This window comes from Microcebus murinus, chromosome 9 (genome assembly GCF_040939455.1).
Source record: "Microcebus murinus isolate Inina chromosome 9, M.murinus_Inina_mat1.0, whole genome shotgun sequence".
Taxonomy (NCBI): domain Eukaryota; kingdom Metazoa; phylum Chordata; class Mammalia; order Primates; family Cheirogaleidae; genus Microcebus; species Microcebus murinus.
This window is the reverse complement of record NC_134112.1, coordinates 85,517,780-85,544,266: the sequence shown is the minus strand read 5'-3', so window position 1 is coordinate 85,544,266 and position 26,487 is coordinate 85,517,780. Positions and strand designations below refer to the sequence as shown.

Here is a 26,487-nt window from a genome sequence, read left to right as displayed (position 1 = left end):
CCGACGTAAGGGCGCGCGGCATCCTGGGACCTGTAGTCTGGCCGGGACTCGGACGCCCCCTCGGATGAATGGGGCCGGGGCTGACTGCGAACTACAGCTCCTCAGCTGGCGGCGTCGGTGGCGGCCGCGGGGGAAGGGGAGACTGCGGCGGTCCCTGGGGAGAGCGGCGCTCCGGGGCCCTGCAATGTACTGTGCCGCGGCGGGGGCAGCTGGCCGGCTTCCTAGGGTAGCGGTATAGGCGGGCGCTTCCTCTGCGCGCTCGCTCCCCTTCCCCTGCTCCAGCCATGCGCCCGGCCTTCGCGGTGGGCCTGGTGTTCGCAGGCTGCTGCAGTAACGTGATCTTCCTAGAGCTCCTGGCCCGGTGAGTGACCCGCTCGGGCCGCACCTGGGCTCCCTGGGCGGGACTGAGGAAGCCGGAGGAGAGGTGCTCCCGCGCGCCGTCCCCGCTCTGCTGCGTGCGGGGCCGGGGCGGGCGACCTGAGCCGCGGGTTGGGTCTGGGCAGCCTGGGATCCCGCTGAGTCGGCTACTCCGTAATCCTGCGCACTGACCGCCGTCCCGCCTAACAGTTTCACAGCATCCCGGCGAGGGGAGCACTCAGGGTGTTCCTGTCATCGCCCTTTTCCACAGTCTGAGGGAACTGAAACCTGGGAGGGTTTTCCACGTGACCGGTCCAAGGTCGGCTGAGAGCTAGTGACAGAAGCAAGGTTTCTCCACCAAACTAAGTCTCACTTCCTTCCCAAGCAACTCCGGCTCTTTTCTTGATCCTGTTAATGGCACATGCTTGCCTTGAGCAAAGCACGTTGACTTATATAAAGCAGTCTGATTTTGTACATGCTGCAAAGAAAGTTTCATTGGTATTAAAGTATTGTGTAAAACATTTATTATATTGGCCTTAGAGATGATTATGAGGACTTTGCCCAGACATACAAGTCAATGATGTGGTAGAACAGATTCTTACGTAGAAGATTCGTCCAAATGACCAGAGATATAATTTCCAGCTTTAAGATATTATAGTCTTTAAATTTGGAAGCATGCATTTTGAAGTATAACTTTATAAATTGAAAATGGCTGTGACATTTTCCCAAAGGGAAACTACATTGGCTTTGTGTTAAGTGGCTTACAAATAATATTGAGTAAGAATGTACAAATTCACTGGGTAGAAGCTGTTACAGAAGAGACAACAGGTGGAGTGGAAAAGGATTAGGACTAAAAAGCTCAGTGTTAACGAATTTCAGTCTTGACTCTGTCATCCACTGGCTGTGTGGCCTTTTCAAGTCACTTAGCCTCTCTGGGCTTCCTTTTCCCAGTTGTAAGAATACCTGTAGTGCTTTCTAGTTACATGTTTCTGAGGCTATTCATTACAGGTTGAGTTTCCCTTATCCAAAATTCTTGGTACCAGAAATGCTTCAGATTTAGAATTTTTTACGATTTTGGAATATTTGCATATGCATAATGAGATATTTGGGGTATGGGACCCAAGTCTAAACATGAAATTCACTTATGTTTCATATACACCTTATACATGTAGCCTGAAAGTAATTTTATACAATATTTTTAATAATTACTTTGTATATGAAACAAAGTTTATGTACATTGAGCCATCAGAAAGCAAAGCTATCAGGTGTGGAATTTCACTTGTGGAATCATGTTGGTGGTTTAAAAATTTTGGATTTTGGAGTGTTTTAGATTTTGGATTTTCAGATTAGGGATGCTCAATCTGTATCTCCATTGACGATCCGAACAATTCTGTTCATGAGATAGATCTAGAATTATAATCATTGTTTTGCTGAAAATGAAACTGGTTCAAAGAAGTTAGGTGGCTTTTCACTACTTGTTAAGTTGCAGAGCCAGAAATGGGATCCAAGATGTCTGAACTCCTAGTCCAATACCTTTTTCAACCTTTCCTAATTTTGGAACTTGAGCAGCCCATAGATTTTGGTCATGTGGTGCCAACTACAAGTGTATTTTATTTGATAGCATTAGTCAGCTTTACTTAAGGTAAACTCTGTGTTGGGTTAACTTTTGCTGTTACAGAGCTTGAAATTATATTATGCAGAAAGTATTCATAAAGATCTGTTGTTTTCCTTGGGAGTAGGTGCTAAGAGATATGAAAATGAAATAAAAATTGTATCCAAGTGTTAATCTGATACACTTTAAAGTAAGGACACTTTGGAAGCTGATTTAAAAATATAAAAAAGTTGATATCAGGCCAGCCCTGGAAATGAAGTTTAGAGAATAATAGTGTAATATTCTTGTTGAATATGCCATTAAATTAAATCTTGCCAAAGGCTGTATAACATCAGAATATGCAAGCATTACTAATTTGTAAGCTCTTGACTAAAATTACTTCATCTCCCCTAGTCAGTCTCAACTATAAAAGGGGATGATAGTTCTATTCTACTAACTTCCTTGGGTATTGAAGAATGAAATGAGATGCATGTGTAAAGTCTAAAACACATTCATAGGGGCTTCCTTTTCTAACAATGTGGTTTCAGTATAGATATACCTTGTTTTATGAGATGTTCCTGAAAAGTTGTGGATAAATCTAACTTTACAAAATGATGTTGTACAATATAGGAGCATCTATTTAGAATACTTTGAATAATTTGTAAATAAGTCATCACTTCCTATTTATCTGTTTTGTAAATCTGCATTTTTGCATAAAGCAATGGGTTTTCATAAAGTGGTAAACAGGTACATTTATTAGTGAAATCAATGGTACCTAAGACTGAATAGCAACCTTTTCTTAATTTACTTAGGCAAGTCATGACTTCTCATGTTACAGATCAATAAAATAAGAGCTGGTTGGACCAGATGGTCTTTAAAGTTCTTTCTAGATACGGCCTTGGCACTTGTGACTTTATCTTGGGACATCATAATAGAAAGCTCATAAATTTTTATGGAGCAGGAACTGTGCTTTTTATGTGACTTCCTTGGAATCACTAGGTGCCCTAATAAGTAGCAAGTGGAACACTAAATATAAATGCTAAAGTGACTTGAAGGCAGAAGAGAATGTTTTTAACCATTTTCCCCAAATTGGAAAATAAATTTAGATTTTCTTTCTGATTTTTATACCTATAATTGGGACCAGTAATGAAATGTAAAACAATGCAGTGGACAGTGCAGATAGGTAGCAATGAATGAGTGCCTTGACCTCCCTCATTTGGGAGCTTACTCTACTTTGGAAACAAGATATAAACACATCAGCTAACTAGACAAGATACTGTGTATCTTACATCAGGAAAACAGTCTGAAACATTTTCTTTTCAACCAAGTGCCTGATGTTGAATTAAATAAGGAAGTTTCCTAAATTTAGCAAAAGAAATGCAAAAGGCATAAACTATCTGCTCAATTCCATCTCTTCAAAGTTGTATTTTTTAAAAATAAAACTTTGAATTCTTTCTAGAGAGAATTCAAAGTAAGAGAAACTGCAGTTAGCAATTACAATTTCTGAGGAATAAAGTTCAAGAAAAGAGATTAAAGAATCTAAGTTTTTACTCTAAAGTTTTAAAATGAATTATTCAAGCTAAAATAAATAATTCCATTGGTAGCTATAAACAATGTATTCTTAAAAGGCTCTACAAGTTGGTTTTTTAAAAATTAAATTATATGAGTACATTAGGGAAATTTTAAAATTCTATGGAAATAGAGACAAAAAGTAGATTAGAGTTATCAGGGGACTAGGAGAAAGGAGAAATGGGGAGTGACTTATGAGTATGGGATATCTTTTGGGAGTGTGTTAAAATTAGATAGTGGTGATTGTACAACTAAAAACTCACTAAAACCACTAAATTGTAATAATAATAAGAGTATCTGCAAACACCATTTATTTGCCATCTAATTCTGGAAGACTTATTTAACTCGATGCCATGTGGCTCTCAGAGTCTTTAGCAATGAAATGGGCATAATAATACCCACCTCCATAAAATAAAAATTAAAAAGCATTAGGATGCATTTTTTAAAAATCCTATGGAGACTACACATATAAAGGGAAATAAATTGTCTTTTTATCTTTTGTACAAATCTTAATATTCTAGATCACATTTGCTTAAAGGGAAACATCCTCTCATTCACTTACTTGAGTGAAGACCTGACACTGCCCCAAAATGGAGAGACAAAGATGAATGGGACATGGTCCATCCTCCAACCATCCCTACTAGGGCACTGGGTTTTTACTATCTCATTTTTCAAGTTTGGTTCCCTCATCATCATCTTGAGGGCAGGGAACAGGTCTCATTTAAGAGTTCCCTTGAAGCTGCCCCCTAACTTTATGCATAATCTGTTCTTGATAATTATTCTTTAATTGGCCTAAGCTTTTTAGTAAAGACAAAATAGAAGGGAAAACAAGAAAAGTTTCAAGCCTGTTTTGGTTAAGTCTTATATTTAACCCAAAGTTAAATCTTGGCACTTCATGTATATTTTCTCATTGAGTTCTCACTACAACAATAATACATCATTTTCCTTTTATAGATGAGAAAAATTGGTCAATATGAATGTCTTTAAAAGGGTGACTAAACTTAGATTAAAGGTTTTTCATTATGTAAAATCCTAATACTGGCCATCCTCATTCTGTTTGTCTTTTTCACTCTGTGGCAGGCACTGTGTTAAGTGTTTTTCAGGAACTGGCTCATCTACTTTACAATAAACCAATGAGATAGGCACTAATACTGTTCCCATTTTAAAGATAAGAAACTAGACTTAGATAATTACCTTTCCCTGTCACATGGTAAGTGACAGAGCTGGATCTCACATGTCAGTGTGTACTTTTAACCATGAGGGAACACAGTGGTTCTCAATGTTGTGTCAGCATGTGAGGATTTGTGTATCTTACACATGTGTGCGCACACACACACACACACACACACCTGGCCCTTTCGCCAGACCTAGACTGGTGGTTCTCAACTCTGGCCACACATTAGAATCAAGTGGTAAGCTTTATAAAAGTATAGATTCCAGGGCCCTACCCCAGTCTAATCAAGTCAGAAGTGAGAAAAAGGCATATGGGTTTTTAAAGAGCAGCTTGGCCAGAGTTACAAAGCACTGTGCTAGCAACCATCTAGAGTTAAATTTCCTTCTCCTGTTGCTCATATTTAGGCTAATTGTTTTAATTAGCTCCTTGAATGAGGTAAATTTCTTATGTGATTATTTATGGATTCCTGCAACATTTAGCCTTGTCCCTTGAACATAAGAAGTGCTAAAAGAGAAATTGTTGAATTGAATGTAAAGCAATAGTTTTCAAGGAACCCTTCTAAAGCAGCAGAGCTTAGAGTAACACAATTTTGCTTCATCTAGTAGGCTTAGCTCTGTATAAGAATGACTTCTGTTTGGGGTTGTCTATTTTTATTCCTGATAGGTATATTTAAGAATTTGTGTATCTTGGCATACGCTTGCTTTGCAAGTCTGACCAGGCTGCTCTTTAAAAACCCATATGCCTTTCTCCCTCTTCTGACTTGATTAGACTGGGGTAGGGCCCTGGAATCCATACTTTTATCATCAATATTAACACCACCAATGGAGAAAGGAGTTTTTTTTTTATAAATACCATTATATTAATATATAATAATATAATAAATTCCTCTATGCACTAGCTTCAGGTAAATGACTCTGGTCAAGGTGAAAATCCACCCCAAATAGAAAGCAGAATCTATTTTAAAAAATGAAAATCCAGAATATGAAGGCTGGTGAATATAGGTTGTATATGGAATCTAGAAGTTTCAGGAGGATGAAGATAACTGGTCACTTTGTTCTTCTTCTAGTGATTGAGCAGAATTGAATGGAGGACAAACTGAAGAAAACCATAAACATTTTAAGCGACTAATTTTCACAGAATGCCTTAAGGAGGATGTCAAAGGGAATTTTTCTACTATATAAACTTGTTCCTAATAGTCACTATGGAAGATTCCCCAGCCGTTACATAGATTACTGAAGATGTTGAATTTCACACACATTTTTTTAAGTCCATAATATATTCTGTAGTGTACAGCAGTCTTTCCTGGTCTTGTTTTCATTAGTGGCTCCATCCCCTGCCCCAAATGCTTTTTAGATTTTTTTTTCTTAACCAGCCCTCGTAGGTATGCTCTATACTAGTATCTGTGCTTCATACTGGTAAAAAGAGTAAGATTACCTGCCATCTCAAGAACCTGTTCTGCCCCCTTGGGGGTGTTATCTAAAATAATGTCCCTGTTATCAACACTGGGTACATTTCTTCGTTTGACAGCAATCTTGGTGATTCCTAGTCAGGAGGGATATACAAACATTGCAGGACCCCAAGCATAATTCTGTCCTTGGACTTTGCTACCTAAGCTGACTGACTAGGATCCTGACTAAAGACCTTTTGGTGAAGTGAGCATCCCAATGAGAACATATGACCAATTTCCTACAGTTTACTAGGAAAGCTTTAGCATAGTTTTAGGAACAAGTGTGTCGGTGTAACTATCCCTCATGGCCTGCTACACATAGGAAAGAGAGTAAGAAAGCTGATGTTCTTCCCTGTGAGGTAAATGCTAAATGTATGTGATCCTTGGGGTATGAAAACCAAAATAAAGGACAGTGGGTAATAGAAATCTATCCTCCCTGTTGTTCTGGAACTAGTAATGCATTTCAGTTCAGTGCCCTTTATTTCAGTTTTGGTGTCTTCCCCACCCCCCACCCCCTTTTTGTTATTCACTATACAGGAAGCACCCAGGATGTGGGAACATCGTGACCTTTGCACAATTTTTATTTATTGCTGTGGAGGGCTTCCTCTTTGAAGCTGATTTGGGAAGGAAGCCTCCGGCTATCCCAATAAGGTATGGCACATTGAAGTCTTGTAGCTTTTAGTCTTTTTTTTGTTTTTTTTTAAGTGAAGAGGTGGTACCTGTATAAAAGGAGTATGAGACATTCTTTTATAAGATTTATATCAAAGATATCAGTGGAATAATTTATTTTCTGAAGTTAATATGTTGTGAAGCTGCAGGGAGCCTATTTTTAGAATAAAATTCTTGCCACAAGATTTAAAATAGCATTGATGGATATGGAGAGAGAGGGAGAGAGAGGGAGTGAGTACGTGTGTATATGTGTATATAATATAGGGTCAGTCAGAAGTCTAGTGTGACCACAAATTTTTAATAATTTTTTTGGTGTCTTCTGTGTTGGTAAAGTTATCAAACATACTAAGAGTGATATCATTGTTCCATTTTGAAAATGAATGTCTTTTGCAAATAAATAGAGGTATATTCACAGCATTGTGAATATAACTAATGCCACTGTTATTCACTTTAAAATGGTTACTTTTTGTTATGTGAATTTCATCTTAATTAAAAAAAAAGAGTGACAAGGTAAGTCCAAATAGTTGATGCCAGACCTCTGTCCATTAGCCCAAATTTGCATAATTGTACTCATGGGGCCAAATAGAAAACAGTGCAGTTTTTATAATAAACAATCTATTGAAAACTCAGCATTCTTGCCGTGAGAGACTTGAGATAAAAGTATAATCCAGGCTGGGCGGGGTGGCTCACGCCTGTAATTTTAGCATTCTGGGATGCTAAGGCAGGAAGAACGCTTGAGTTCAGGAGTTCAAGACCAGCCTGAGCAACAGTGAGACCCGTCTCTACTAAAAATAGAAAAAATTAGTCAGATGTGGTGATGCATGCCTGTGGTCCCAGCTACTCGGGAGGTTGAGGCAGGAGGATCACTTGAGCCCAGGAGTTTGAGGTTGCAGTGAGCTATGAGTGATGACACCACAGCACTCTAGCCCAAGTTATAGAGCAACTCTGTCTCAAAAAAAAAAAAAAAAAAAGTGTAATCCATCCATCTGTGAGTATATAGTAGCATAATGTCTCTTGCTCCCTTTGAGAGAGACTTTCTGGTATGAATATATCCAAGTTCAGGCTCAGCCTTGTTGGTACTCTTTTGCAGCATTCCCAAATAGCCTACTGTAGAAAATCTGGCTGAATTTTGTTATTAATATTGTAGTTTCCCACTGTGATGTTAAATATCCTAAATATTTTTTGTTTGTTATTCACTGGCTTTAAAATCTGCATAAACATTTCTGCTCCTGTAGACTAGCGTTTACTTCACAGTATAGGAGCCCCAGCATTTTTGATTCCTCTGGCCCTTTCCTGCCTGCTCCCACTATCTCTTCCCATTCCCTCTGCCCCTGTCAGCCTAACTTTTATGATAGTGTCCTAGCTGGCTGGGTCCCTGCCTCCTACCTCCTCATCCCTCATTTCATCTTCTGCTGTTTTATCATGTCACCCTCCCCCAGTGGTGACCACAATGTTTAGAATAAAGTCCAAACTCCCCAACATGTGCTTTGAGGCTCCCCAAGATCTTGCCCTAACAGCCATACTCCTATGTGTGTCCTACACATAGTGGCTATTTTGTTTTCTGTATGTGAAGCCAGAATCAGAATCTTGCTCATGTCATTCATCCCCATAAGCCATTTCTAGACAGTGCTATGTAGGCAGCAATGTGGAATGATTGAATTAATTATCCTGAAAGACCTTGACAAACGAACTCACTTTATCTCCAAACGGCATCTCTTCAAGACAGGACTGAGAAAAGGTGGCGAAAAACTATGTGAAGTCACCGGTAGTATATTATTTAGAAGCTGTGAAGAAGCTGTTGGGTCGTAATTTTGCATGTATGAAATACTGAGTTCTGCATTCATTGTCAGGCTTCTCAAACTTTCCAGACTGTGTTAATGTAGACGTGGCTTGGTTGGGAATCTACTTAAAGATCAGCATTTCCTGAAGCACATGGAACCACTTATTTGTTTTTGCCCTGCATTCGTTAACCATTTATTTTAAATATTGTTTTTTCTCTTACTGGATGTATTAAGTTGAATTATATGAAATTGCTGATATTCAACCTTTTTTGACTTACAAAAAACATGGCACTTTTATATGATTTAACCTAATATATATGAAGGGCATCATACATATTTTCTAGATCACAATGTGGATGTACAACTGTAAAATTATTTGCTTAAATCATTTATCTGTTCATAATTATTCATTTGTATTTATCCCTTTATCTTTCTAAATTATCAGGGTTACTGGATTTTTTTTTTAGTTTTTGTTTTTATTTTAAAAGCTATAAACTCCCAAAAAGCAGGTACCCTGATATTAAATAAAAATCTATATGAGTTGAATCATGTCCTCATTAATTCACAGCCACTGATTCAGAATATGGGATAATTTCAACAGTTGCTAGGCTGAAAGTAACCCTTGACTTAGGAAAGCTTTTCTTTAGAAATAGTGCAAATTAATATTTTAAGCAAGTATATTAGAAGAAATATTTGAGATAATGAACCCATTTCAAGTTCTTAGAGGTAAATGAAAATTATATACAAAGAACTGATGCAATAATAAAAAATCATCCACTTTAAAAAACTTATTGCTGTCTATTAGATAACATTTTTAAAGCTTAGTTTTAAGTTGCTATGTATACTTGGAAATATTAAATTAGTGTTTTTTTAAACATATTCTGTAATTCAAACTTTTCCCCATGTTAAGTCTGGCTTTGTGAAATATTTTTATATGTACTTAATATTTGGCTTCACATGATAAGAGTGACACAATCTTCTAATGCACAGGAAATAAGAAAGATACTTTGTAAACTAGAAATACATATTTCTTTCTATATTTTATTTTCTTGAATTAATAGATTCTATGTGATATGCTGCTCTCTCTGCATTTCAGGTACTATGTCATAATGGTAACCATGTTCTTCACTGTCAGTGTGGTGAACAACTATGCCCTGAATCTCAACATTGCCATGCCTCTGCATATGATATTTAGATCTGTAAGTGTTGTGAGCTCACATGTGTATGTTCTTCTGAAAAATATAATTAAGTCAGTAGATTGAACATATGGCAAAAGTAGAAAAGTCTTGTAATAAGTAAAGTCTAGGGTATAAGAATAGTTTTGTGAATGAGTGAGCAAGGTTGGCTTTCATCTAAGAATTAAGGCAAAAAGAGAGAAATCTGAAAGTGGATGGTTTACTTTTATTTATCTGATACCTAATGGATAATAAATAATAAGAAAATCAAAATTTCCCTGGGAAACAGATATTACCTTCAGTTTTCTCCATCTGGTTGATTTTATATTCAAATTTACTATTAATGCTATTTAACTTATTTCTTTTTTTTTTTTTTTTTGAGACAGAGTCTCACTTTGTTGTCCAGGCTAGAGTGAGTGCCGTGGCGTCAGCCTAGCTCACAGCAACCTCAAACTCCTGGGCTCAAGCGATCCTACTGCCTCAGCCTCCCAAGTAGCTGGGACTACAGGCATGTGCCACCATGCCCGGCTAATTTTTTACATATATATATCAGTTGGCCAATTAATTTCTTTCTATTTATAGTAGAGACGGGGTCTTGCTCTTGCTCAGGCTGGTTTTGAACTCCTGACCTCGAGCAATCCGCCCGCCTCGGCCTCCCAGAGAGCTAGGATTACAGGCGTGAGCCACCGCGCCCGGCCTAACTTATTTCTTACTACTTCTTTTTTCCATAAAATTACATTTACTTTTACTTGAAACAGGTTCTTCTCTTTTCTCATTTTTTTTTTTTTTTTTGAAGCAGAAACTTGAGGTCATAAAGGGAAATTCCTAAGGAAGGTAGAGTTTCTCACAAAGCAGTACAGGTTTTCTTCTTTGCCTGATGTATGATGAGAGATCTATGTGTATATAAACAAGAATAGTGTTCCCTGAAAAGCAGGAAAGACTTCAAGGGAATGTAGTTAGGATTGCAGAAGAATGCAAAATGGGTGATAACTGGAAGGACAACATTCTGAGTGGCCTGAGATTTTTGTGAAATTGAATGTGCTATTCCTGAAAGGACTTTCCAGAGCTAATTTTAATTATTAAGGTAACCTTCCAAGCATTAAACACACACTAAACTTTCAATAAACACTTGTTGATTGAATGATACCTTTCCAGAGAAGAGAGACATCCTTGCATGACTTCTTTCATTAAAATTAGGTGTGGACAGATGATTAGTAAAAGCTCATATAAATTAGATAGATGGAAAATTTGACAAAATAAGTCTATAATATCATTTATTCCTGCTAACCCTAGCTTCCACTATGACAAATTATTGAGAGTTGATCATTTTATTCTCATTGTCATCTTTAAAAGGTTTTATTATTTTACATGACAAATTTTTACGGTCTATACTTTTTGCCATGGTAAAAACAACTGAACCTCATTAATTTTTCATCCTAGCCTCCTTCATTTCATGTTTTTCACCATTGTCTGTGTTTATATTCATCTTGGATTATGTTGTTTTCTTCCCCTAGTGCACTAAAACTCTGGTACTTTTGTCTTCTTTTACAGGGCTCTCTAATTGCCAACATGATTCTAGGAATTATCATTTTGAAGAAAAGGTAAATGGTACACTTTTATATTTCATGTACAGAATGATATCCTGAGCCACCATCCATAAGTTAGTCATCTGGATTCCGTTTTCCACAGTGCTGATAAGTTAGTTCTTGGCTGGGTGCCTTTTTTTCTTAGGTCTTCCTTTGACAGTGGTACATATGAATGCAATTTCCTGAGACAGCTGACCAGGTAAAAGGCCCCACCTGTGGGTTTGGAGCAGCCTTTTCTTAGTGTAGAACTGTTAGGTCTTGTCATCATTGAATTTTAGTACCATACTAACCTGTGAAGCCAATTGAGATAGAACTTCATTTACTATGCAGTATGGGCATCACTAGCCACATGTGACCATGTACATTTACAGTTAAGTTATTCAAAATTAAATATTTAGTTTCTCAGTCTCAGAAGTCACATTTTATTTTATTTTTTTATTTTTTATTTTTTTGAGACACAGTCTCGCTTTAATGCCCAGGCTAGAGTGAGTGCCGTGACATCAGCCTAGCTCACAGCAACCTCAAACTCCTGGGCTCAAGCGATCCTTCTGCCTCAGCCTCCCGAGTAGCTGGGACTACAGGCATGCACCACCATGCCCGGGTAATTTTTTCTATATATATTAGTTGGCCAATTAATTTCTTTCTATTTATAGTAGAGACAGGGTCTCGCTCTTGCTCAGCCTGGTTTCGAACTCCTGACCTCGAGCAATCCGCCCGCCTTGGCCTTCCAGAGTGCTAGGATTACAGGTGTGAGCCACCGCGCCTGGCCTCAGAAGTCACATTTTAAATACTCAGTAGCCACAAGTGGCTGGTGGTGACCACACTGGAGAACCCAGATATGGGAGATTTCCAATATCCCAGAAATTCTGTGGGATGGTGCTGTCCTAGAAGGTGCTTGTCAGTATGGTATACTGAACTAAGGTGTCATCATTCGTATTTAAAAGGAAATTCTTAACAAAGGCCTAAATAACCAAGAAGATGGAATGAAAGATTCAGGACTGTTCTTTGTGATGGTCACCAGTGGCTCTCTCTGGGGTAGGGGTGGGAAATACCAGGAACACCTGGGATGCTTTCTTGAAGTACCTTTTTCCTACCTTCGTTCTGAGCGTCACCCCTCGCTTCCAAGGAGGAGGGACACTGGGGAGAGACAGACAGCACATACGGTCTAGAAAATTTCTCAGGGCAAATTCACTATCACCGTTAAGACCAAAATTGTACAAGTTGATGGCAACTTTTCAATGTATTCGGTATCCAACCCCAGCATTAGAACCAGCTTGGAAAATGGCTGTTAATTCAGAATGTAGGCACCTAGAGTTTTTAAGTAATAAGGGCTATGTCATAAAAAGGACAATTGTCCTCTCTTACTAGGCTCCTTATCATGGATGTTTTATCTCCTGAGGCTTATGTATTCCCTGTTAAATACCACTGTAGATGTTCCTTCTTCCAGGTTCTCTGCATTTAGCATACATGTGTATGGTCAGGTTTACTACATTTGGAGTGACCATTGTGCTTCTTGGTAGCATAGAATTCACCTTGTGACAGTCCTATGGTCCTTCCCAACCTTTGATTTTGGCCCATAACAGAGATACGGAAGAACATATTATAAAAAGAAATTGTATTCTACTGATATTGCCCCAAAATGTCAGGGGTCTTTCTCAAACACCTGTTTCCCTTAAAAACTTATTTTGAGTCTGTCAGCTTGAATCATCTCTGTCTAAGACTTTTTGAGTCTTTTTTTCTAGGTGTACCACCCCTAGAACAGGCATTTCCGTAACTATCCAACACAGTGAATTTGTAACTTAGTATCTCCTTGTATTTATCTTGGGAAGAGGGCCCTCAAGTTCATAGTGTGTGCCTCATTTCAGGATTTGAAGACCAAGTCTATATTCACCTTAACCAGGCCTTTCATTATTTTGGGGGCCTGAGCTATAAGTCTCTGCATCTTGATCTCTCCAGACTGAAGAGTTGCTTTATTTTTACATCTACCTCCAGTAGCACTGCTTCCTCTGCCACCCCTCTCCTCTAGCATGGTCCTCTGGCCCTTTTCGTCCCTTTCTCTGCTCCTTATCCAGTTCTGTTGGCCTTTTATTAGGTACTATGACCAGAATGATACAATGTATTTGAGTAAAATACTTAGGATGGTTCATCTTGTAAGTTGAGTTTCTTTTAATTCTTGCCTGAGGCCTTTTGCTTGATCACCAAGAATCTGAGAGGGATGCTAATGAGGCTTAATTTTAGTTAATGTGAAATGCCACTGTTCTTATTGCCCATAGTTCGATAAATTGAGTATTTCTCCCTTTATCCAACTATGCCAACATTTAAAAACAACACTAAGTCATTCAGAGATTTTTTTTAAAAAATACCCTCCCCAGAGGATGAATGATTCGATTATTTTCTAAGTATGGAATCCTGCTGTTTGTACTTGATCGTCTGTTCTTCCTCTTGCATGATATGTGTCTTATGACTCAGGTTTGGGCTCCTTAAAGACAGGAAAAGCAAGATATCCCTGTTAAGTGTAGGTCAGGCTTTCATTTGGACTCTTGAGAGCAGATTGAAACATCATGTCTCGTCTGTGTCTATTCCTGTTTTTGTTTTCTGATGAAAGAATCTATTGGTCAATAAACTATTGGAAACAAATTATTTTAAACAACACCAAGGAGAGGTGTTTAGAAATCAGTCGGTATCCTGATTCTTTTGTTTACCTACATATATGGACTCTGCTGGAAAGTGATCCTGTCAGTCATAGTGATTTGTACTTTCATGCACCATCTGACCGTAATTATCACTTGGAAATTCCTATCTGTGCTTTCCTAAGGTGTTTTTCTTCTTATTTTTGCAGATACAGTATATTCAAATATACCTCCATTGCTCTGGTGTCTGTGGGGATATTTATTTGCACTTTCATGTCAGCAAAGCAGGTGGTAAGAATCAGCTCACAAATCATTTATATTCACTACTTGCCATTGGGGCTCGGTTATCAAGCATGTATTAATAATTAAATAAATTCAAATCCTTTTGTAATACAAGGATTTTGAAAGCAAAGAGAGGCGGAAAGTGGGTAACATAAATATTTCCTTTGTATCTCGGCACCTTGCAATGTAACTCTGGTACCTAGTAAATTTTCTTATTTCCTAGACTTCCCAGTCCAACTTGAGTGAGAATGATGGATTCCAGGCATTTGTGTGGTGGTTACTAGGCAAGTACAGTAATTATAATAAAGCTAATTGCCTTTGCAGTTGTGTTTGCTGAGTTTTCTCCTAAGAGACATGTTTCTTGGCAAGAAGCTTCGGCTAAACAAATTATGCCATAGAAGAGAGAGGAACCTGGGATCCTATATCACTGAACCTTACTTAATGCACAAGAAATGAAAAAAATAAAATGTCCATGTTCATAGCAGTGTATTCTGCAACATGGATCCATGTTTTTCTTAGTTGCCACTGGTATAGAAAGAAAAGTATATGTCTACTTTCCCATCTCACTCTTTGAGAGCAGTGCTTGGAGTGTCACCATCTCTTCACGATCTGTCTGCTGAGTTGAAGTTCCTGCAAAAGATGGGCACATTAGAGCAGTTGACTCTTTAAATTTCCAAAGGACCCATTTCTAAATCTTAGATTTATTTTCTTCTAGGTTAGCCGTTCCAAGTGGCAATGTTCCTAAACCTGACTGATCATCAGAATCTTCAGGGGAATTTTTAAAAATACAAATATCTCTTTGTGGAATTAATTAGGCAACTCCTATAGAGCTTTGTTCTCACATTTTTGATATGTAGGTAAAACTCTTTTCAGGTGCTTTCGGTGATAACAATAACAGATTGAGACCGACCAGGTGGAAGAGAAATAGCAATGAAAGAACTATGTTTTCCTTGCTTCTTGGTTTTGAAACTTTATCCCTTTAGGTTTTTCTTAACATAGAAAGATCATTATGAGCTATTAGAAAAATATCTTACCCAATGAGAAAAATTTGCAAAGGATATGAACATAAAATTCATGGGGAAAAATTAATGTTCAATAATTTTATATTCAGCCTCACTAGTCTAGTAATCAAAGAAATGCAAATTGAAACCAAAGTGCAATGTTTTTTTATTTTTGGCCTATCATATTGGCAAGATGATAAATGGCTATTCTTATTGCTGCTGAGGGTGCAGTAAGACAACTATTTTTATATAAACTGTTTGGGGCATAATTTGACACAGCCTTTCTGGAAAAGTATCGTGTATTGAATTTTTAAAATACCCACAGCCTTTGACTCAGTAATTCCACTTATGAGAGTTTATCCTAAGGATATAATCAACATTTGTTTAAAGATTTGTATACAAGGATATACATTGATTTTAATGAAGAAATAATTGGAAATAAAAATAACCTAACCATTCTCCTATTATTATGTAAGATATTTAAGCATGGTACATCCTCATGATAGAGTAATATGCAATCATTGTATCATACTTTTGAAAAAATTTTAATGGAATGATTTGAAGGAAAAGTCTAGGAATAAGATGATGAAAAAAATCAAGATATAAAATTATATACAATCTGCTCCTGTCATAATATAAAAAATATTTACACAAATGAATCTAGAGAGATGTATTAAACTATAAAGAATTGGATGGTAATATCGTGGTTGATTTTTATTTCTCTTTAACATTTTCTACACATTCTATATTTAGTTTGTATTATTTGTAGAACTTTAAGCAATCAATAAATGTTCTTTAAGAAAACATCTGGAAATTAACAAATATAGGCATCTTGTAACCCAATGTTTGTTTTTTAGGTATTGCAGCACTGACTTTTGCTCTACTGATGTCAGCAAGGATGGGTATATTCCAAGAGACTCTATACAAACAATTTGGGAAACATTCCAAGGAGGCTTTGTTTTATAATGTAAGCAACTTCTTGAACCTGGGGGAAGATGAAAATTCCTGAGTTGTAATATGTTATTTCAAGTGAAATATGTCATCCTTCTGATGTAGTTGAAGGATCAGTTTATTATCATGTTGTTTACAAGCACCTTAATGTTTGCTTATTTATTGTTTCCTCTTCCTCTTCAACCTGTTTTTATTTTTGTCTTCATTTCTTTTTCCCTGACTTCATGTTATCCTCAAATCTTTTCTACCACTAGTTTCCTAAACTCCCTGAAATCTATTTTTGCATTCTTTATAATTTTAAATCCATTAGGTTTGCTTAAACTTTTTTCAAAAACACTAAAATGTAGCAAATCCTTTTGGGCACATTGACTATGTTTTTAAATATCTCCATTCCCCTTGTTGAGGAAAGGATGCTGGCTCCATTTTTTACTTTATCTGTGATGGCCATCAGACTGCACAATTTGGAGTTGATATCGTGTTATACAATGTCAAGTGGTCAGAAGCACTGTATGCATTTAACTTAAGTCTAACTTTTGTTGATACTGTTTGTCAAACAACTTGTACTACTTTTGCTTATTGTAAAGCTATTCTAATTATTCTATAATGTTTTCACACTTAAATTTATGTGACCTATTTCTTCCCATAGCATGCCCTTCCACTTCCTGGTTTCATCTTCTTGGCATCTGATATTTATGACCATGCAGTTCTATTCAATAAGTCTGGTGAGTTTGTGGTTATATGGTGGAATTACCTGACAGTTTCTGAGGCAAAGTCTAAGTCTTACTCTTGACTTGACCACAGCTATTTTGATGCTCTTATGCAAATCATCTTTCCCTCTTGAAACCATCCCTATTCCAACATAGGAATACAGTGCCATTAATCAGTAGTTGCAGCAGCAAACACTTTTACAGGTGCTTCTCAATTATTTACAAATGAATTCAGAGAATATCTTCAACTTTTCTATTTTGCTTTGGAATTTGCATGTTTGCATTTGAGCATGGAGTGTTTGATATTTTGCAAGTATAAACAAATAGTAATGGTACACTGCAGAGATTGGAGTTCTGTGAAGTTGGGCAGCAGTCCAGCTCTCTCTGCTGCTGTTCAGCCTTTCCTGCATGAAAGGTAGAGCTTCTTGTAGATCTGGCCCATGCTGCCTTGGAGCAGAGCAAGAGGGGTGCTAAATGATGACAGGGCTTTCCTCCTAGTTACTGGTTAGATAGGTAGCAGGAATAAACAAAATTAGTTTCAAGTGTCTATAGTAAATTAGCTATTACTCTTTTAAGTAGCCATTTAATAAGTTAGCTATAGATTGTCAGTTAACATGAATAAAATCACTTATATAGTCTGATTATCTAATAGACATAGAGTATTATGCAGACAAATGAACACATAAGGAATAAATAATCATTTTTAGGGTCAAGGCTTTATGTTGCACAAGCCTTGAATGGTAAGCACATTTTGTAGAATGACAGTTTACAAAATTAGTTATTTTGTAAACATCAGTTTGCTGTCTGAGCATGAGTTATGAAGTTAGGAGTGCTCTCTGCATTTGTGATGTTGCCTTTCCCGTTTGGAAAAAATAAATAAATAAAAGTGATGAAGCCAGTAAAGACATTTGTAAGGTTCTGAATTACTCAGAGGATCATTTCTGATTATTAACACAACAGTTTTTAAGTTCTCTGAGAATCTACATAGCAAAAGGCTATTTAAATAAAAATATTATCAAATTCCATGGGATTGATTTGGTTATGAGAATGTATCTCCTAAAAGTCACAGGGCTGGGTATTTATGATAAAACTTTTTTTAGAATCTGCCTTCAACTTCAGAATTATCCCCAAGTTAAATATATCAAACATGTTCCTTCTCTGCATTTTCTTAAGGTTAAATATCTGAGACCCTTAAATTTTCTAAGAGATCTAAAATCCATCTAAGTATTTTAAGTCATACTGACTATGTCTTTCCTCAGTAAATTGTTACAGTGGATCTCTGAAATTATCAGTAATCACATTTACCTTCCTTTTCATTTGAATACTTGCTAAGAATGTCAAAGACAAGAGAATACAAGATTGTTGGCATTACCCCCTGGTCCAGAACACAGTTATAAGAATTAGTCTTGGCCGGGCGCGGTGGCTCACGCCTGTAATCCTAGCTCTCTGGGAGGCCGAGGCGGGCGGATCGCTCGAGGTCAGGAGTTCGAAACCAGCCTGAGCAAGAGCGAGACCCCGTCTCTACTATAAATAGAAAGAAACTAATTGGCCAACTAATATATATAGAAAAAATTAGCCGGGCATGGTGGCTCATGCCTGTAGTCTCAGCTACTTGGGAAGCTGAGACAGAAGGATCGCTTGAGCCCAGGAGTTTGAGGTTGCTGTGAGCTAGGCTGACGCCACGGCACTCACTCTAGCCTGGGCAACAAAGCGAGACTCTGTCTCAAAAAAAAAAAATAAATTAAAAAAATAAAAAAAAATAAAAAAAAAAAAAGAATTAGTCTTTATGTATATATATGATTTTTTTTTTTTTTTGGCAAAAGAAAATTAATGGTAATTTCCTCACCAGATCACAGCATCAATTTATCAGAATTTCTTAAATTATGCTAATAATTCAAACTCTGAAAACAATTTAACAAAACAAAAAATTGACCCTTGGAGGACTACTATGTCTTTATTCTCTTTGATGTTAGATATCTTATTTCCTCCCAAATATTTACTGTGAAAGTCTCATTATATAAAACTAACATAATAATGTATTTAAAGGAAAAATAGCTATTCACAGTTTTCTATTGGCCTACACATCTGCTAATTTTATTTTTACTGGTTTTCTTCCAGATATTGTCTATTTATATATATTCTTACATAGCTGTAATCCTTATGTAGATATAATTTTATAAGTTTTTCACTTTTATTCTGAGTTTTTTCATGTGACTATATAATCTCTATGATTTTTATTTTTATGGAATGTATAATGCTTCATCTAATTATGGTACCTTTGTTTACATAGCCTTTGCTCTATCACTAGACATTTAGATTGATTTTGAATCATAGTTTTTCTTTTTTGAATAGTACTGCAATGAATGCAGAACTTTTTTCTTCTTTTGAATAATCTAGTATCAATTCCTAAGGATAGTTATGAATATAATACTTTCATGGCCCTTAAAGAAGGGTTATGAAACTTATTTTTAAAAGACGAATACTAATTTATACTGCTACCAACTGCGTGGCTGCCAATTCTACTAATACCTGCCAGTTAGGATATTGTTTATACATTTTGAATTGCTAATTTAGTAGATATAAAACAGTACAGTCTAATTTAATTTGCAATTCTTTGGTTACTGGGAGAATTGAACATATTTCCAAATGGTGTTTAGTTACTAGTTATCTTTCCTCCTCTTGCGTTCATTGTCAATTAAGGATGTATTGTTTTGAACTTCTCTGTGCTTCAGTCTGTCTTTGTGAAGTGAGGTATTATTCAGGTGAATGGTGAAGAGTTTATTTAAAAATTAAAATAAGTTATTTGTTTTAAGAAACCAATTTAATGATTCTTATGGCTGCTATAGGCTGGAATGAAGGCAAGTATAGTGGTATATGGCCCAAATCTATCTGCAAGTGAGATAACATTGCTATCCCAATTATATTTAGTCTGTATAACCTTGTTTAAAAGATGGAAAGTTTTGCTGTCAAAAAATGATATGACTAATATCCTCTCTTAATCATTGCAGAATTGTATGAAATGCCAGTCATCGGATTGACAATGCCCATCATGTGGTTCTACCTCCTCATGAATGTCATCACTCAGTATCCTTTGGACTCCTCTGTCTTATATATGTCTTCTCCATGTTATTTTGGCATAGCATTGTTTACTTTTTTCTTCTCCTAAGAGTACAGTGACATGATTTTGGGTTTTGTCTGGATTTATTCTGCAATAAACAGGATGAAGAGACCCATTCGGGGAGCTCCTTTGTAGAGAACAAAAGAGATGTTAGTGGTACAGGAGGTCAGAAGCCACAGGGCAGCAGGAGGAAATGCTCTGGGTGGAAGTGCAGGAGTCCTTGGATTGATTAAAAACTAGTATATGACACAAATGATCTGTGATTTCTACCTGGGTTTTTTTGGTATCCCAGTATATTTCCAAGTATCACATAGTTCTGAAAACATTTCAAATTAGTCAAGACTTAGTTTTTTTAATTCATTTTTTAAAAATGATTATTTTGAATGATGTTTATTATAAAAATTATTATATCTTTGAAATTGTGAAATGGATTGAGATTGACCTCATTTCTCTGAAGTCACCTCATAAATCTGGTATACAGAGTTGTTTTTTGGAGGAATGGAAGGACTGAGAACAAGGTAAAATAAAGGTGGATGGTGTCATCCATCCATCCTTACCAAGAGTGTCATCTCTGTTGTTACCTCAGAGGTGACCTTCATTGGAAACTGTAGGAAGAATCCAGAATAAGAATAATGGGATGTTTTTAGGCAGTTTGGGATTAGGATCGATAAATGGACTAGCAGGACAGGAACTCTGCAGGGTGTTCCCCTGGGAACAGCCTCAGAGAAGCCGTAGCAGACCCTTGTGTCCCTCAGGTTTTCTTAGAATATGAAATTTTAAGCTGAGAACCGTGCCAAAATCGGCTCCCCCACTGATTTCCCAAGTACAATCAACAGAAAACTGCCTTAACTCCACTCCTCCAGGTACGTGTGCATCCGGGGTGTGTTCATCCTCACCACAGAATGTGCCTCCCTCACCGTCACGCTCGTCGTGACCCTGCGCAAGTTTGTGAGCCTCATCTTTTCCATCTTGTACTTCCAGAACCCATTCACTCTATGGCACTGGCTGGGCACCCTGTTTGTCTTCATTGGGACCTTAATGTACACAGAGGTGTGGAGCAACCTAGGGACCACCAAAAGTCAGCCTCAGAAGGACGACAAGAAGAACTGAGGTCTCCCTGGAATAGAGACACCAGTGTTGCAGTGAGGGAGGGATCTGGCGAGCGTCTAGCCACCATTTCACTTTTGTCAACGCTGAAGTACCGCCAGTATTGAACCAAACATATACGAGAGAATGCTCAGAAGGAGGGGACTTCTCAAATTGCTCATGGCTACACAGACCAACATTTGTAGACTCTGAATAGAAATTCCTCAACCCTAAAATAGAAAAGAGAACAGTTCTGTACTATTGAACAGCTTGTTCATTTGTTATTTCTGTTTTGTTTACCAAAATATTCAGTACTAGTTTATTGAGTTCTGAGTCCCCAGAACTACTGGCTTATCTGTGTTCTTGGACAAGATTATCCCTTTTGCTGCTATTCTGATGTTTCTCTGCCATAGCAGTCATTATTCTGTGGTCTCATCCCTTTTGTCTCCTATCACTCCTCCACTCCTTGGCAGCACTTTTTAGCCACTTAAACATTTCAGGCGCCATCATTACCAGGAACAACTGAGCGGCCAAGTCAACTGAGACACCAGTAACGTGGGGGCCAGACTTCCTCCAGCGTGCTGGGAAAGAAGCCATTCACTCTGTGAACCAAGCCCCAGTGACACTGGAGCAGGACTGGTGGGATCCCCCTTCTTTTTTTTTTCTTATGCAAAAGTCAGATGCTTTTCCCATCTGTTGCTTTCTGTGCTTAGAACAATCCTGCAGCGTATCTCATATCAGGCAAAGTGTTAGTAAGAAAGAAATGGATGGGCAGAAGGGAGGCTTTTTCCCTCAGTCTTCGCCAGGAAGCCCATTAGCCTAGGCCAAGATGGTGACAGCAGGAGGGCCCAGCAGCAGCTGGCCCTGCTCTCCTGCTGCCCCTCCTGTAGCACTCACAGGGCGGGAGGGTGGGCCCCAAGTGGGAGGGGAAGTCTTTGAAAGGCTTTGCAACCAGGAGATTCCGCTTTGCCTGACAAGCCTGATAGAGTAACGACCAGTCAGGCGAATGAGTAGACTAAAATACATGGTGGGTGTGGGTGTGATGTATAAATCAGATCAAGTCACAACTACAATCGAAAATTATTCTCTTTTTTTCCTATAAGGTATCTTAATGTTCTAGCTGGGTATTGAGGGGAATGGTTGTATGTGCTTTATTATATGTAGAAATGTGTCTCCCTCTTGCTAATCATTTCAAAGGTCTGGTTTTCCTCATACAGGATAATCTTGAGCCACTGTCACTATAGTATGTGTAGCACGTGTGTGCTCTCATGTAGTTTGTCTGTGATGAAGGAGCGTGGAAGTCAGTGTTCTTTTATTTCCCCTTTCCTCTCTTAGCTGGGACCTCTATTAACCTCATACCAGTACATGCTTCTCAGTAAGCAGCTAAACTTAATGGCCACTTCTCTTTTTGCCTATAGACATGGCTTTTCTATTTTTTCTGGGGGTAAATTGTGTTCTCTAAATGAAATGGGGCTTTCCGGGTCTCCTGGACTCACTCTGTGGTGTGGTATGGTTATTCCACTGTCTAGAGCTATTCTTTGGTGGGTCTGAGCAGCGGCGGTGAAGAGAAATATCCTAGAACCGCAGGTTTGCATGGAGAAGTCATTTGAACTGTCTCAGTGTTTTGTTACTTAAAATGTGTATACTATTTCTTCACCTAAGTCATTGGGTTTGCAGAGTTATTTGTTATTCTGGACATTGACAACTTTGCAGTGCCAGTAATGGCCTATTCTAAAAGATACTGAATTAGATGTGAAACCATTCATAGAATCAAAAGCCACTTGCTTTGAAATATGTGGAGTTCCTCAGAATTGATGGTGCTATAAATGTCCAAGTGTTAAATAACCTCTTAAAAATGAAAACAACAAAAGTTACCTTTATTGCCTAATAGAAGAAATTGTCCCCGGGGGCTATTTGATTGCTACATATCTGGAGTCTCTGGGTAACTCTTAATAGGAGTTACCTCTTAATAGCCTTACATAACATAGTATCACCCTTTTTATGTTGATGGGAAACATTACAATTTTCAGTTGAGACATTTTGATGTACACAGACAGCATTTGGGCCCATTAGATTTTAGATCCTAGTTTTAAAGCATGTATGTTCCTCTCAGCACAAATACCTGACCAGTCTTATTAATAAGAGTATATGTATAGATGGATCATAGATCAGAGTACACATACAACAAAACAAGCACACGGAGGAACAGAATGCCTCAAATGCTCTGTGAACTGGTTTTTCTCTCTAGTAGTAAGAAACAAGGAAATATGTCTAAAGAATACCGGTTAATACTTTACTCTTTAAAAAAAGTATTCCCCTTGGTTAACTAATTTTTCAATCCAGGTTGAAAATTTTTTCAACCTTTATTAAAAGGGCAGATAAACTATTGTGTAGCAGATCATACTTACATATAATTGGAGGAGAAAAGTCTGTCAAATGTGTTTCCTCTTTGTCTGGGTCAAGACCATGTAATTTTGTGCTTCACAGATAGAGGATATAGTTTTATTACAAAAGAGTTTGGTGTGTAAGACATCCAAAACTCTACACTAGATCAAAAAGCAAATAGCAAAGGACACTAGCCAGAAAATGCAGCATGTGCATGCGTGTCTGTGCCCATCTGTGCCCACTGCATAGCGTGGCCAGCATAATATATAATGTAACAGGAGAAGACGGTGGGTGTTTGGATTATATTAGTTTAATGTCTACGTATCCTTTGCCAAAATTCTACTATCACATTATAAGTGTTACCCTTTTCATGTTTATCAGTAATTTATTTGTGATTCTTTGTTTTCTTTTCCATCCAACTAAAACAACCATTAAATTACTTGATAAGTTTATATCAAGGTCAAAAGTATTTAGACATGATCCAAATAGCTGGCTTTGTTTTGTTTTGTTTGTTTCCTCCTTTCCGTCCAGTTCACCAAAATGAAATGCTGCAGGATTTTAATTTGGTCACTGATACAATCAGAGGAAAGCACGAAAGCTGAGTTGATTTTTGCCACCCAGAACAAACTTATTCTATTCCTCTGGGAATATGACATGATATTCTTAAAGGATTCTAACAGATATTTCGTGGTCCTCTCCTGAGCACCTTTCCTCTATTTTTTTCACTTCCTAACCCCTATCTCCAATTTCTTCACTGCAGCCTCCATTCACTTGCAGTGTTTTCTACCGAGGTAGACCTATAATCTCATATCTGTTTATGCCTCTATTCTTTGGGGCCTCTGAATGTTTTTGTGGACTTTTACAGGGTATTTTTATCTGCACAACATGTATTTTGTTATACATTCTTATAAACATTGATATTAGGAGTGTGTGCATTTATAAGAATGAGAATATCTGGCAGGGTATGTGAATACTATATGTATAGATGAGTGTGAACATTAAGGGTTATGTAGAAGTATTTTATATATTCTGTTACTGTTCAGAGTGGGGGCTGAGAATCTTTATCATCATTTTCTTCTATATTTGGAAAATGATAGTTTTCTTATTTGCTCTTTTTACCCTGTCTGTCACTGGTTTCACTCAACAGTGCCAGATACCTGTGAAGAGGGGAAGTAGAAAACATTAGGTCAGGAATAATTCCAAACCAATGAATTAGCTCTTGGCCGGTGGACATGTTCATTGTTGGACCAATTGGCATTGACGTAAGCAGATACACAAGTATACATGGAGAAGAACCACATTATAGAGATTGGAAATCAAGATCCTACGTATATTGCCTTTTGTTTCTCTTTGACTTAGTGTAAATAGAATTGTGAATAATTCTGTCCTTATTAGATGACCAAAGCATTTTGGTCTCAGTAGCTTTCTCCTGAAAAATGACTGAATCTTATCTGTGACAGTTCATTCTTAGATTAAAAGAACTGTCAATATAGATAAAATCCATTCATTATTATTATTGATTGGTGTGCCATTTGAAAATGAGTAAAAACAATATTTGTAGGTAAAAGAACTAGTCATAAGTCTTGGATTATGTTCACCATGTACCGGGCTGGGTTGGGAGACTGGCCCTTCTTGGCTTCGTACTATGTTCTGTCTTCCCAACAGCTCCCTCACAATAGACATTCCAGGGATGAGAGGGGCCAAGGATCATGTTTTATTCATTTCTGTATTGCCAGCCCCTGGCATAGTGTGTCTGACTTGTGTTACATGAATAAACGAATGCTTCCCTAAAGTTTCTGAGAAACCTTCTCATGGTTCCTGATACCTGCTCCCACCCTTCATCAGCTGGTTGGCAAGAAAGCAGATGAGGGGAAACATTCCTAAGATTCCAAGCTAGAGAAGGATGGAGGAATACTGGGGCACAGACTCTGGCGAATGCTATCAGTATGCAGCCGACTTCCTAGCTGTTTGCTCTCTTGATTGCCTGGTGGTAGGAGGGAAGGGCATTATGTATTTAGCATCTTACATATTTGCTGCTCAGGAAGAAAGTGCACGGAGATGCCTATTAGAACATTAAAGATTCTTAAAAGTTTTTGAAGTAGGCTGCTTGGGGTGACCAGCCCCACCCTTCTGTCTCCATCGCTTGTGCAGTTCGTTTGTATTGGCTGATGCCTGGAGATCATTGTCTATTTGTCTATTCTCAGTATCATACTGAGACACCTCCCCTGAGCTTTACCTACTTAAATTGCTAACCATCCTATCCAAATTCATCAATTTTAATCAAATGGAGCAAGTTGCAAGGGATGGGTGAAAAAAAAAACCTTGATCTATATTTAGAAGAAATAAGACCCATACTTTTTAAGAAAAAAATTGTAATAATTCTTTAGGCACACTGAATTATTGATATCTTTTGAGATGTAAAGACTCCCGTGAACCAAAAAGAGTAACAGTGGTTATTCCCCAGTGCCATAAAAATGTCTTTGTGTATCACTTGCAATCGTAAGTCATTTCTGTGCCAGTTGCTTTCATACCAGAGAATAGCCTCATCCTCCAAAAAAAGAGAATGATTTTAGAAGTAGGATTTCCTAACAAATTATGTGGTAGGGAGGAACAGCGGGGATTTTATTTATGCAGTCTCTGAGCTCTTCATTCATTCAGTATTACGTTTTAAGAACAAAGATGGGGGAGGGAGGAGTAGATAGCAGTAGAGAATGTAGAACAGCTAGAAGACATTAGTGAGTATTCAGATTTTGAGCTGTGTAAATATTAAACATTGGCTTCCAGCCTTATGAGTTATTTGAGCAGAAAGTGAAAGAGGTAAGAGATTTTGTGAATAAAATGTTTTGCCAAACTGAATGAGTCTTTGTACCATTATTTCTTATAAAGAACCATGTGTTACCTTCTGAAACAACTCATCAGGCATCTGGGGTTTATCTAGAATTATGCAATCATTGTTTCTTAATAAAAGTGATGAATTT

General features: G+C 37.5%; 1 protein-coding gene across 1 annotated transcript; it reads left to right on the top strand.

Annotated features, from left to right (window-relative positions):
- SLC35B4 (solute carrier family 35 member B4) lies at positions 1–26,365 on the top strand. Its single transcript, XM_012739750.2, has 10 exons — positions 1–361; positions 6,676–6,789; positions 9,685–9,787; positions 11,315–11,364; positions 14,189–14,270; positions 14,485–14,545; positions 16,120–16,229; positions 16,860–16,935; positions 19,929–20,004; positions 20,902–26,365. The coding sequence occupies exons 1-10, from the start codon at positions 285–287 to the stop codon at positions 21,146–21,148; spliced, it is 996 nt and encodes a 331-aa protein (XP_012595204.1). The 5' UTR covers positions 1–284; the 3' UTR covers positions 21,149–26,365.
- Positions 26,366–26,487: the final 122 nt, after the last annotated feature.

Coding starts and splice junctions, on each gene's coding strand:
- SLC35B4 (XM_012739750.2), top strand. CDS start 285: ATGCGCCCGGCCTTCGCGGTGGGCCTGGTGTTCGCAGGCTGCTGCAGT. Junction 14,546..16,119: donor ATTTGTGTGGTGGTTACTAG/GCAAGTACAGTA, acceptor TTTGTTTTTTAG/GTATTGCAGCACTGACTTTT. Junction 16,936..19,928: donor AGTTCTATTCAATAAGTCTG/GTGAGTTTGTGG, acceptor TAATCATTGCAG/AATTGTATGAAATGCCAGTC.